This window comes from Lissotriton vulgaris, chromosome 3_1 (assembly GCF_964263255.1).
Source record: "Lissotriton vulgaris chromosome 3_1, aLisVul1.2, whole genome shotgun sequence".
NCBI lineage: Eukaryota > Metazoa > Chordata > Amphibia > Caudata > Salamandridae > Lissotriton > Lissotriton vulgaris.
In genome coordinates this window covers 729,035,484-729,047,669 of record NC_141689.1, presented here as the reverse complement: position 1 = coordinate 729,047,669, position 12,186 = coordinate 729,035,484, and the positions used below count along the sequence as shown (strand labels likewise).

General features: G+C 52.3%; 1 protein-coding gene across 8 annotated transcripts in view; it reads left to right on the top strand.

Moving 5' to 3' along the window:
- The window catches only part of YTHDC2 (YTH N6-methyladenosine RNA binding protein C2), a 1,208,271-nt gene that overhangs the window by 1,079,835 nt on the left and 116,250 nt on the right, over positions 1 to 12,186 (top strand). For 7 of the 8 annotated variants that reach the window (XM_086961045.1, XM_086961046.1, XM_086961047.1 and 4 more), the window contains one exon: positions 1,211 to 1,393. The exons of the other annotated variant lie outside the window; for it this stretch is intronic. In XM_086961045.1, the coding sequence (XP_086817171.1) occupies positions 1,211 to 1,393 (183 nt within the window). The remainder of the gene's footprint in view (positions 1 to 1,210; positions 1,394 to 12,186) is intronic. 8 annotated transcript variants of the gene reach the window in all.

Below are 12,186 nucleotides of genomic sequence, written 5' to 3'. Positions count from 1 at the left end.
CATTTGGTTCTTAATTCCTCGTGTGTGCCCCTTTTGAGCCGATGCAGAGCTGCGTTTCGTTTTGCGTTTTCTGAGTCTCAAACACATCATCTTCATTGCGATCATTTAAACTTGTCACGAGTGAGCTCCAGGCTTTCTTTATGCAGCCACCCATCACCATCTTTTTTCCAGGCAAATAGGACCATGGAAGTCTTTATACATAAAGTTGGGACGCCTTTTCACAACAAGCAGTCCCTCACCCCCTCCTTGTTCTTTGCCCCACCTAATCACTCAAAGGAGGAGGAGAGACTCCAATAATCCGATAAGCCTTAAGCCTTTGCTTTGATCACACCAAAGACCTTTGGGTAGACAATCCGCTTTTTGTGCTGTTCTCTGGGGCTAAGAAAGAAAGGTGGTTCAGAAAAACACTGTGGTGGCGAATAGTCATATGCCTTAAGATCGGCTAAGCACATGTCAAGAAACAGGCTTCAGAAGGACCAAGGGCCCATTCCACTAGAGCCAGCCTCCTACCAATAGGTTGGCGCACTGGTTGCATGGTTTTTGGGATTCAGTACACACGTTCATAAAGCTCTACTGATCCAACTGGAAGGGCATTTTGCCTATTCCTTCCGGCAGATTTTTTTGGTCTGAGTCCACGCCACACACCCTCCAATTTGAAGAGATGCTGCTTTTGTATCTAGTCTGAAGGTCAGGAATCTTTTGTTAGAAGTCTCCATCAGAAGAACAAGTTTACCTTCTGTAACACTCTTTGTGGTGGATACTCTAACTGCAGATTCTTCATTGCCATCCTACTCCCTGTTCTGTGGACTAGCCTCTTTTTATGATCTAAAAAGGTCCAAATTAGCGACCTGTACCTTGGCAACTCCAATTGTGTTTTGCTTCACGTCTGAGTGCACGAAAAGAGTCAATCAAGAAACTGATGCTGGCGTGCAGTGATTGTGCCTATATATGGCTCCGCTTCATCACTTCCGGCGAGGAGCAATGTCCGCGTAGAACTGCACGACGCTACCTAGTGGCAGGCAAGGGCATCGCTGTGAAAATGTTTGGATTCATTCTGGCGCCTGGGGAATATTCTATGGTAAGGAATCCACCAGAAGGTAAATACCTAGTTCATCAATCATACTGTTGTTTGTGAAATATTAGCAATCAAAAAGTCTGCATTGTGGTTAAAGAGAAATATTTTCCTCCTTTTTAAATGTTTTTGATTTAGGGTTTTGCAAGAATGTGTTCAGAAATTGGACGAGAGAAAAGTCAGGACTGGGGATCAACGGGCCTAGGGGGAGTTTTCAAGGTGGAATGGATCAGAAAAGAAAGCCTTCCCTTTCAGTTTGCACACCATTTGGTGAACCCATGGAACGACAATAAGAAAGTACAAATTAGCAGAGATGGGCAGGTACTATATATACATATTTGATTTTTTGTGAAATTCGTCTAATTTCATATGGTTTTTAATGTAAATGTATTCTGAAAGCACTGCAGCCTGTTAAATCCTATGCCTTTTAGCTTAATTTATTAGGGAAAGAATACTTTTTCATTATTAATTCTCACTTTGCTTAGCTTTATTTAAACTCTACTTCATTTTCCTTTTCAGATCTCCTTACAGACAACTGTAGTTTCTCTAAGACCTCATTTCATGAACGCTTAAAAAAAGCATTAAGAAGTAATATTGCAGGAGAACTGGCTTTGGGTCAACCCCCTCACTTGACTCCCATATGGTTTAACAGTTTGTCATTTCTTTAGTTGGGCTGTCCATCATGCCCATGGCATTTCCTGGAAAAATATATTTTCCCAACAGGTTTCGGCGATGAGCATAACGAAGTATTCTACACACCTTGTCCCCATTATCCGTTTCAACATCAGCATCAATTCTAGCATTGATCTCCCTCTCCGTTTTCCCTATTGTCCTCTCTCCATCCAATTTTCAGTTCCATTTACCCGCTCTATTTATCATTTCCTGGCATTCCTGATAATGGGGGGCGCGTGGGGGAGTGCGGGGTGGGGGGCGGTGGGGGTGGCCTAGTAACTATCCCAGGTGCAAAAGCCAGCTAAGTGCATGGACTTATGTCTTCCTTAGAGGACCTCTAGGAACACGTCCTAAGGTACTGCAACCTGCTGTAGAATGGAATTTTGTGTGACTCGAGGGACCTCTAATGGTAGTCTAACGTACTGCAAGCAGCTACAGAAAGGGATTGTGTGTGAGTTTACTCACAAAATGTTTAGTAACGGCCTAAGGGGTTGCTAACTGTGTCAACCTAGTGCAGATTCTAGATCTGAAAGAGACACGTTAGTGATAGATTCCTTACCTTAGAATATCCCCAGGCGTCAGACTGGATCCGGGATTTTTTTGCGTATCAGTACCAATGCGCGTCGGTAGGCGTCGTCTGCGGCTCTGGGTCCGTCATGGGCGCCGTGATGACGTCGTCGGAGTACTTATACGCCGCCTTCGCGCGCTGACGTAAGTTCTTCTTTTTTCCGCGCAAGCAAGCGCAGATCTGGAAAAGGGTGTACCCTAGTCAATTTTTGACTAACTTTTTACGATCCTTTTGATCTACTTTCGAAGTCTATCGACTCCGACGTGCCAGTAGGGATGCCCCGGTTTAAGCCCTGCGCCGACTGCAACCGACTGATGTTGGTTACCGACCCCCATCACCGGTGCCTGCACTGTCTAGGCCTGGACCACACGACGACAAGTCCTGCTCCGACTGCCGGGCCCTGGCGTCTAAAGCTAGACGGGAGCGGTCCCGTAAGCGACTCGAGCTTCGGCAGTCCGCCCCGCGCCGCTCGAGATCCCGGTCTGAAAGGAGATCGAGGGACCGGTCGCGGGCCGGAGTCCTCAGGTAAGAGGCACAAGAAGTCGAAGAGGCAACATCGCTCTTATGACAACCCGACGCTCGCGCGATGCGGCCGGGGGTTCGGGCGACACCGCCCAGACGGCTCTGCTGGAGCCACGGGCGTCGCGGCCTGCTCCATACTCGCCGGTCCTTAGGCATCACGTGACGCCGGAGGAGATCGAGGTCTTCCTCTCGGCCATGAGGTCGCTCACTCCTCCGTCGGGTTCCTCGGCGCCTTCAGGCCAAGCGGCCCCGACTGGGTCCCCCAGCGGGCCGGGTGCTTCGGCCTCGGCGCCGTCGGCGACTTCGATCCCGACGCCGCAGGGCCCCACTGGATCCGGCTCCAGATCCGGGTTGCCGCCGGTTGACCTCACGACCTCGCCGACGCCGGCCCCAAGGGTGTCGCCCCCGGCGCCGTCCCAGGACGACGCCGTCCCTGATCCTACCCTCAATTCGGGTCCGGCGCCATATCCCACGCCATTTGGAGATTTATATTTCTATGACCCGGCCCCATCCTTTGAGCCTCAGTACCAGGCGATGGGTAACGAGGGCGATTGGGAGGGGTCTGAGGACCCTCTGGCACGTGAGTGTCAGTCTTCTGCGGACTGTACAGGAGAGCTTGGGGAAGTCAGTGGTCTGGACACTACGCCCGACACTGGTTTTGTCTCCCCTCCTAGCGTGGCTACGGAGGAAGGGGCTGCATATAGCGTGGTGCTGATGAGGGCGGCCAAGGCCTTGGGCCTTGAGCTCCCCGTCGCGGCCGTGAGGACTGACCTCCTCACTGAGGTCCTTAAACCGCAGTCAAGCTCGGCCGAGACACTGCTGCCTTTTAATGAGGCCTTATCAGACGTTCTTCTGGGCACTTGGTCCAAGCCCGCTACAGGTCAGCCTGTGGATAGGAACGTGGCCAGGCGCCACCGCCCGGCTCCGGGTGACCCTTGCTTTCTGTCTACCCACCCCACCTCCGAGAGCCTGGTTATCCAGGCCTCTAATTCCCAGACCGCATTCCCGGAGGCTCCCCCGATCGGGAATCCAAGAGGCACGAGCAATACGGGAAGAAAGTATTCTCCTCCCTCAGTTTAGGATTGCGGTCAGTCAACACTGCGTGCCTCTTGGGCCGCTACACCCACTCTGTGGGATACGGTCGCGGACGTGCTGCCAGAATGCCCGGTGGAGGTCCGGGCTAAACTCGGCCAAGCCCATGTAGAGGGTCGAGATGCGGCACGTTATTCCATCCGGTGTGGGCTGGACACTACTGACTCACTGGGCAGAGCGATGGCAACGACGGTGGCGATTTGTCACCACGCCTGGTTGAGGTCCGCCAACTTCTTGGCTGATGTCCAAAACACACTTATGGACATGCCGTTTCGAAGGCCGTCGCCTGTTTGGAGACAAGGCAGACCATGCGCTTGAGCGCTTTAGGGACTCCAGGGCTACGGCCAAGTCCTTGGGCCTCTCGGCCCCGCGCCAGCTAACGGCTGCCTTTCGCTCCTTTCGTGGCTAAGGAAGGGGCGCCCCCACACGTCCAGCCAGCCACGGGCCGCAGACTACCACCCAGCGCAGTGGCGGACGTTGGAACTGCCGTGGCGGGGGTCAGGGACAATGGCGATACCAGTCCACACCTACCCCTGCAGCATCCGCCTCAAAACCCTCCTAGTCCGAGTTTTCAGGCCCATGTGACGCCCGTGGGGGGCAGGGTTTGCCATCACCTCTCCCACTGGTGCACTGTCACATCGGACAGGTGGGTGCTGCAAATCGTCCGAAGGTGCTACTCCCTCCCCTTCGAGACTTCCCCTCCAGCCATGCCACCGCAGTACCACCGCGTGTCGGGGGACCACTTGCGACTTCTACAGGAGGAAGTTACGGCCCTCTTGGCCAAGGGGGCCATCGAGCGCGTTCCTGGGCCAGAAGTAGGGTGTGGTTGTTATTCCCACTACTTTCTGGTGCCCAAGAATGGCAAAGGGGGCCAACGCCCTATTTTGGACCTACGGAACGCCAACGGCTTCCTCCGGAAGGAGAAGTTCAAGATGTTGACTTTGGCTCAAGTCTTGGCTGCCCAAGACCCTGGAGACTGGATGATAGCGTTGGACTTGCAGGACGCTTATTTTCACATCCCCGTCCTGCCGGCCCACCGGCGTTACCTGCGGTTCACTGTAGGCCACGAGCACTTTCAGTTCACCGTGCTCCCCTTTGGCCTTACCAGCGCCCCACGGTTGTTCACGAAACTGATGGCGGTGGTCGCAGCTCATCTGCGCAGGTTAGGGGTTTCTGTCTTCCCCTACCTCGAAGACTGGTTGTTGAAGGCGGGCTCGCCCCAGTCAGTCAGCTGCCACCTCCAGACGACGGCAGACCTTTTGCACCAGCTGAGGTTCTCCATCAATGTGCCGAAGTCACACCTGTGCCCCTCTCAGAAGCTCCTTTTCATCGGAGCGGTTCTTGACTCGGCGCAGTTTCGGGTTTACCCACCCAAACAGCGGTTTCGGGATATACAGGCTCTCATCCCAATCTTCCAACCTTTATCTCGAGTCTCGGTCAGGTTGACGCTGCGGCTTCTGGGGCGGATGGCTTCCTGCATCCTTCTGGTGCATCACGCCCGTTGGCGGATGCGGGCTCTGCAGTGGGACCTGAAGTTTCAGTGGGCCCAGCATCAGGGCAACCTGTCCGACCATGTCCTGATCTCGGAGGGCACTGCGAGACAGCTTCAGTCGTGGCTCACGGACCACGATTGGGTCAACGACAGATCCCTCTCCCTTCACCAACCGGAGCACGTGGTTGTGACGGACGCGTCCCTCCAGGGCTGGGGAGGCCACTTGGGAGAGGCGGAGTTCAGAGGCCTCTGGTCTCCGGCAGAGTCCCGGCTCCATATCAACCTTCTGGAGCTGCGGGCGATTCGTCTGGCACTGAAGGCATTCCTCCCCTCTGTCCGAAGGAGTGCAGTGCAGGTGTTCACGGACAACACCACCGCCATGTGGTACTGCAACAAACAGGGCGGTGTGGGGTCCTGAACCCTCTGTGCCTCTGGCAGTGGCTGAAACATGAGAGCGTGACCCTGGTGGTTCAACACCTGGCAGGTTCTCTGAACGCCTGGGCGAACAAACTCAGCCGAAGGTGCTCGATGGATCACGAATGGCGTCTGAACTCGGACGTGGCGCAAGGCATCTTTCTTCAATGGGGAGAGCCTTGGTTAGATCTATTCGCCACCGAAGAGAACGCGCAATGTCATCTGTTCTGCGCGTTGGAATTTCCAAGGCAGCACTCGCTCGGCGACGCATTTCGTTGCGAGTGGAGTTGCGGTCCGTTATACGCCTTTCGGCCTATACCACTTCTGCCCAGAGTGCTGAAGAAGATCAAGCGCGACCGGGCCCAAGTCATCCTTGTGGCTCCGGACTGGGCTCGAAGGTACTCGTATCCCGAGCTACTCAATATGTCAGTCGGTCTCCCGATCCGTCTGCCCCTTCAGGAGGATCTTCTGTCGCAGCAGCGGGGGACGGTCCTCCACCCGAACCTGTCCAGTATCCATCTCCATGCTTGGAAATTTAGCGGCGGCAGTTGAGGCCATTTGACTTGCCTCCTGAAGTCTGTAATGTTATTCTGGCAGCCAGGCGTCCCTCCACAAAGCCGGTATACGCCTGCCGGTGGAACAGATTTGTGGTATGGTGCACAGCAAAGGCTGTGGATCCTCTTTCTGCCCCTCTTTCTGAGGTTCCTCGCTTCCTTCTTTCTCTTGCCCAGCAGGGCTCTGCTCTGGGCACTGTCAAGGGCTACCTTTCTGCCCCTTCCGCCTTCCTAAGGCTACCTGATCAGCCTTCTTTGTTCAAGTCCCCTATTGTCACTCGTTTCCTGAAAGGCATCACACACATGTTTCCACCTGTCCCCTTTGTGATCCCTCAGTGGGACTTGAACCTGGTTCTTACTTTCTTGATGTGCGCTCCCTTTGAGCCACTTCATTCTTGTCCTCTCCGTCTTCTCACTTTGAAGACAGCTTTCCTGGTTGCCATCACCTCTGCCAGGAGAGTGAGTGAGCTCCAGGCTCTATCTTGCAAACCTCCTTTCCTATCTGTAGACTCGGACAAGGTGGTGTTGCGTACAAGGCCCTCTTTCCTGCCCAAGGTAGTCTCTGCTTTCCACATCGGGCAGTCCATCCCCTTGCCCTCCTTCTTCCCGCCTCCGCATCCCTCAAAGGATGAAGAGCGGCTCCATCGTCTGGACCCAAAACGTGCGCTTTCATTCTATATGGATCGCACACGCCAGTTCCGGGTGGATGACCAACTCTTTGTTGTTTACGTGGGTGCGAAGAAGGGACGGGTGGTGCATAAGCGGACCATCTCTGGGTGGGTCGTCTTATGCATCAAGGCGTGCTACTCCTTATCTAGAAAGGAGCCTCCAGTTGGGCTGAGGGCCCATTCCACTCGGGCCACGGCGGCTACTACTGCCCTGGGTCGGGGAGTCCCCCTGCAGGACATTTGCCAGGCGGCTACGTGGGCCTCGCTGCACACCTTTGCGAGACACTACTGCCTGGACAGTCAAGTCCGGAGGGATGGCTTCTTTGGCCGTTCCGTCCTCCAGGACTTTCTGGTGTAAGTATTGGTTCGCAGACCCACCACCGGGGTTGGTATTGCTGGGGTATCTATTCTAAGGTAAGGAATCTATTACTAACCTGTTTCTTTCAGATGAACAAGTTACTTACCTTCAGTAACAATATATCTGTAAGAAACAGTAGTTAGTATTAGATTCCTTACCGCCCCACCCATCCTCCCCGTTCTGCGAACCGATACCTAGGGTTAAGGTCACCCCCTTTCAGGGCCCTAGTTTCTTGGCACCAGTGTTGGTTCTAGCATGGCTCTGCGTATCTGGCGCGGAAAAGCTGTGTCTAAGAACTGACGTCAGCGCGCATGGGCGGCGTCTAAGTACTGCGACGACGTCACTCCGGCGCAGACGACGCCGACGACGGACGTGGAGCCAGAGACGAAGCCTAACGACGCGCAGGGGTATTGCTACGCAAAAATTTCCGGATCCAGTCTGACACCTGGGGATATTCTAAGGTAAGGAATCTAATACTAACTATTGTTTCTTACAGATATATCGTTACCGAAGGTAAGTAGCTTGTTCTTCACTAGTTTATAGCTGTCCCGGTACTCCCTTTTCAACTCTCTCTTCAACTTTCTCCCTCTTTTGTTCACTTTCTCTCATGCCTCTTTATGCTCCCATATAGCCCTCCTGCACTTTCACTCTTCACTATTTCTCCACTCTCCCCTCCACCTTTACACCTCTTCATTGCCCTGAAGTTTATCCCCAACCCACTTTGACATTCTTTCTCTCACTGAAATTTTCCTCACGCTCCCTTCCAGCACTCCTTGTCTCTTTCCACTTTTTGCCCTCCCTCACCGTGTGCCCTTTTCATCTCAACTCTCTGCACAGCTTTTGACCCACTCTACTTTCAACCCCCTCTAATCTTCTCTACAAGTATTCTTTACTGATACAGACTTTTAGCCTCAGATTCCTCACCTTTCGAATATTCCCCACGCATCAGACTTAATTCTGAAACTTTTTAGCTCTACCTCTCGTGCTTTTAGGTAGCACCATGCAGCTCTGCACTGATCCCATTGTGCTCCGGAACTTACATGAAGAGCTTATATAGGCGTGGTGATGCCAGTTCCTTCCTTCCACGCCACCACACTCAGATTCAGAGCTTTCTCTCGTCTCTTTTGAACCATTAACTCCATGAAAAGAAGAATTTCAGCATGCAATGGACATGTAACTTCCCAAACGACAGGTTTTACGCCCTGTAAGGACTGTTGCATATATATGTGACATAGTCTCATCAAATATGCCTGTGGTCGAGCCATGACTCTAAGTCCTGCAGAGACTGCATGCTTGTGTACCCAAAGGCCATACGAGAGCACAAGGCAACATTTTACATCGCCAAGCTCCAGGCGACTCTGCAACGAGACGCATGATGGTGGCGCCATACTTCGTGATCTCTGTCTCAAAGGTGTTCGATTTCGGATCCGATCCCTCAGCTTTTTCCATCCAGCACAGCCAGAGCTTCTGGGGCTGACTGCCACTCCTAAACAAATTGAAGAGTTCTGCAAGGCCATGCTCCAACTCTTTTGTTCCTTGCCAGCTCCCCTTGGTGCGCCAAAATGGGTGGAGAGTTTTGTCTATCAGCTTTCACTTCAATCGGTAAATGCCAGCTTCCGGTTGGGGCTCTATTCCTACACCCTTAGGGATTCTGTGGTTCAAGTTCTCCCATGTGTTCCTGAAGATCTATTACTTCTCCTCGCTCAGGACGATTGTGACGTGCCCATGTTCAGAATTCAATGCGGCTTGGACACCACTGAGTTCATTGGGAAGACTATTGGCACCAGTGTCGCCATTAGCCGCCATGCTTGACCATGGCCAACAGTTGTTTCGGGCAATTTCCAGTTGTTGTCCCTCATGGACAGGGCATTTGATGGGAGATGACTGTTTGGGGACCAGGCAGACTCCAAACTCTAGCAGTTCAAGGAGAGAAGGGCCACAGCACTCTCCCTGTGCTTCCCTACCCCACCTCCCCAGCTGCATCAGCCCCACCACTCTTTTTGCAGCTTCAGCAGAGGTATCCCATACCATATGCCAATTTAACCCCATCAACGTGGCCACGAGTTTCACAATCAAGGCCATGGTTCCCACAGCCAAAGTCACTGGACCGCCCCACCTACCATACCCCCGCTGCAGCCCCACCTTCCAGACACTTTTAGTGTTCCCTTAGTGGAGTACATTCATTCGATGGGAGACAGGATCCGATAATTCTTGCTGGCTTTGCGGACCCTAACATCAAACAGGTGGGTCTAGCAAATTGTTTTGCGTGGATATGCCCTACCTTTCATTCTATTTTATTTATTTTGAATGTTTTATATAGCGCTAGCTCCACCCGAGGGTATCAGAGCGCTTTACATCAGCAATGAAATTACATAATAAAAACATTCATGGCCGTGCCAGCCCTTTTGACCGAAGGGTCTATCAAGAGGGTGTCTGTGCCAGAAGTAGGATGTGGTTGTTATTCCTGCTACTTCCAGGTCCCCTAGAAGGACAGAGGCCTTTGTTCTATTCTAGATCTGCACCCTTTCCATGCTTTCCGGAAGGAGAAATTCTAAATGCTCACCTTGGCCAACGTCTTGTCTGCTCTTGACCCTGGGGACTGGATGGTGGTGTTGGACCTGCGCTACCTGCAGTTCGTGGTGGGACAGAGGCATTTTTAGTTTGCTGTACTCCTCTTTGGTCTCACCAGTGCCCCTCGGGTGTTCACGAAAGTGATGGCTGTGTTAAGAGCACACCTTCGGAGGTCAGGGGTGCCAGTCTTCCCCTTCCTCGACAAATGGCTTCTAAATGCGGGCTTGCTGCAGACAGTCGTCAACCACCTCCAATCTATAGTAAGCCTCTTGTCATATTTGAGGTTCACTATCAACATGCTGAAGTCACATCAAACGCCTTCTCAGATTCTTCCTTTCAAGTGAGCCATTCCGAACACGGTTTGGTTTTGTGCCTTGCAACCCGGGAAAGAGAGTCCAGGACATTCAGGCTATGATCCCAATCTTCTACCCTCGGTCATGGATTTCAGTGACTTTGACTCGGAGGCCACTGGGGCTGATGGCTTCCTGCATTCTGCTGGTTGAACACGCCAGGTGGCATATGAGGGCTCTGCAGTGGGATCTGAAGTCTCTGCAGGCCTAACATCAAGGGGACCCCCTCAGACCGCATTTAGATTTCAGAGGAGACTACAAAAGATTTGCAGTGGTGGTTTCTGGACAGCTATTGGGCCAGTGGCAGACTTCTCTTCTTTCCCCACTCAGAACTGACAGTGATGACCTCTGCATAGCTTCTGAGTTGGGCTGGCCATCTGGGAGAGGTGGAGATCACCAGTCTCCGGTGGAGTCCCCAGCTCCATATCAACATTCTGGAGCTCAAGTCAATCGGCTTGGCAATGAAACCCTACTTACCTCCACTAAGGGGAGGCTGGTTTCGGTGCTCACAGACAACACAACTGCTAGGTGATACTGCAACAAACGGTGTGAGGTGGGGTCATGGACCCAGTGCCTGGAGGCCCTTCACCTTTGGAAATGACAGGACTGCCAAGGAATTTTTCTGGTGCTGAGCCACCTGGGAGGCTCTTTGAATACCAAGGTAGATGAACTCAGCTGTCACCGCCTAGCAGATCATGCGTGGCATTTACATCCTGAGGTGGTGCAAGGTCTTGTCCGCAAATTGGGAGAACCTTGGCTCGATCTGTTTGCCACTGGTGAGAATGCACATATTCAGCACTTATATGCATGGAGTCCGTAAGGCGTCTCTCACTCAGAGTCGCGTACTGCCCGAAGTGGAACTCGGGACTTCTTTACGCCGATACCACCCCTGCCCTGACCACATTTGACCTTCCTCCAGAAGTGGTTGGTTTTATATTAGCAGCCAGACAAAAACCGTAATCACCTGTTATTATGGTAAATTTGTGGATTGGTGCGGCACTTCTCCAGGCAAAGTTATCAGACATCTTGTTATTTGTACACTTGTACACCGAGTGCACTTCAAGGCGCTCTGCACCATGCACAAGATTTTGACCGCATTCGGCCCAGATATTCTGAGCGACATGTGCACCCTTTACTCCCCACTATATGCGCTGCGGTCGGCAAACCTCATCCTTGCACGAATCCCATGCATTAGAAGGACCAGATCTGGCGGTCCCTCCTTCAGGCGACTGGCCCCTGCCTGTTGTAACTCCCTTCCCCTACACATTTGCAGCATTTCTGAACACCGAGTCTTCAGACGGCTGTCCCCCCACTTTGTCTTGTTTCAGCGCTGGGACGCCTCATTGCCGAGGCAGCCATGCGCTTTACAAGTATTCTAATCTAATCTAATCTATTCTAATCGAATCTAATCTAATCTAATCTAATCTAATCATTTGTCTGGCCGTAGCCCAGTAAGGCTTTGCTCTGGACATGGTGAAATGGCACCTTTAAATTCTTTTTGCTCTACTCCCATTTTCCAGATCAGCCTTTATCGTTCATGTCTCCAGTTGTTATGCATTTTTTAAAAAGGTTGCAACACATCTTTCATCCCTCCATTTGTCATGCCACAGTTGGACCTTAGCTTACATTTTTGATGTACACTCCCTTCGAGCAGCTTCACACTTGCCCCTTTATGCATCCCAGCTTCAAGACAGTGGTCCTCATCACCATAAATTCGGCGTGGAGTGTGAGTGAGCTTCAAGCTCTCTGTATCTATCTGCCATACATCACCCTCTTCCCAGACAAGTTGTGACACTGTTCCACATCATTCAGTACATCACTTTGCAGGAGTTCTATGCTCCTCCTCATCCATT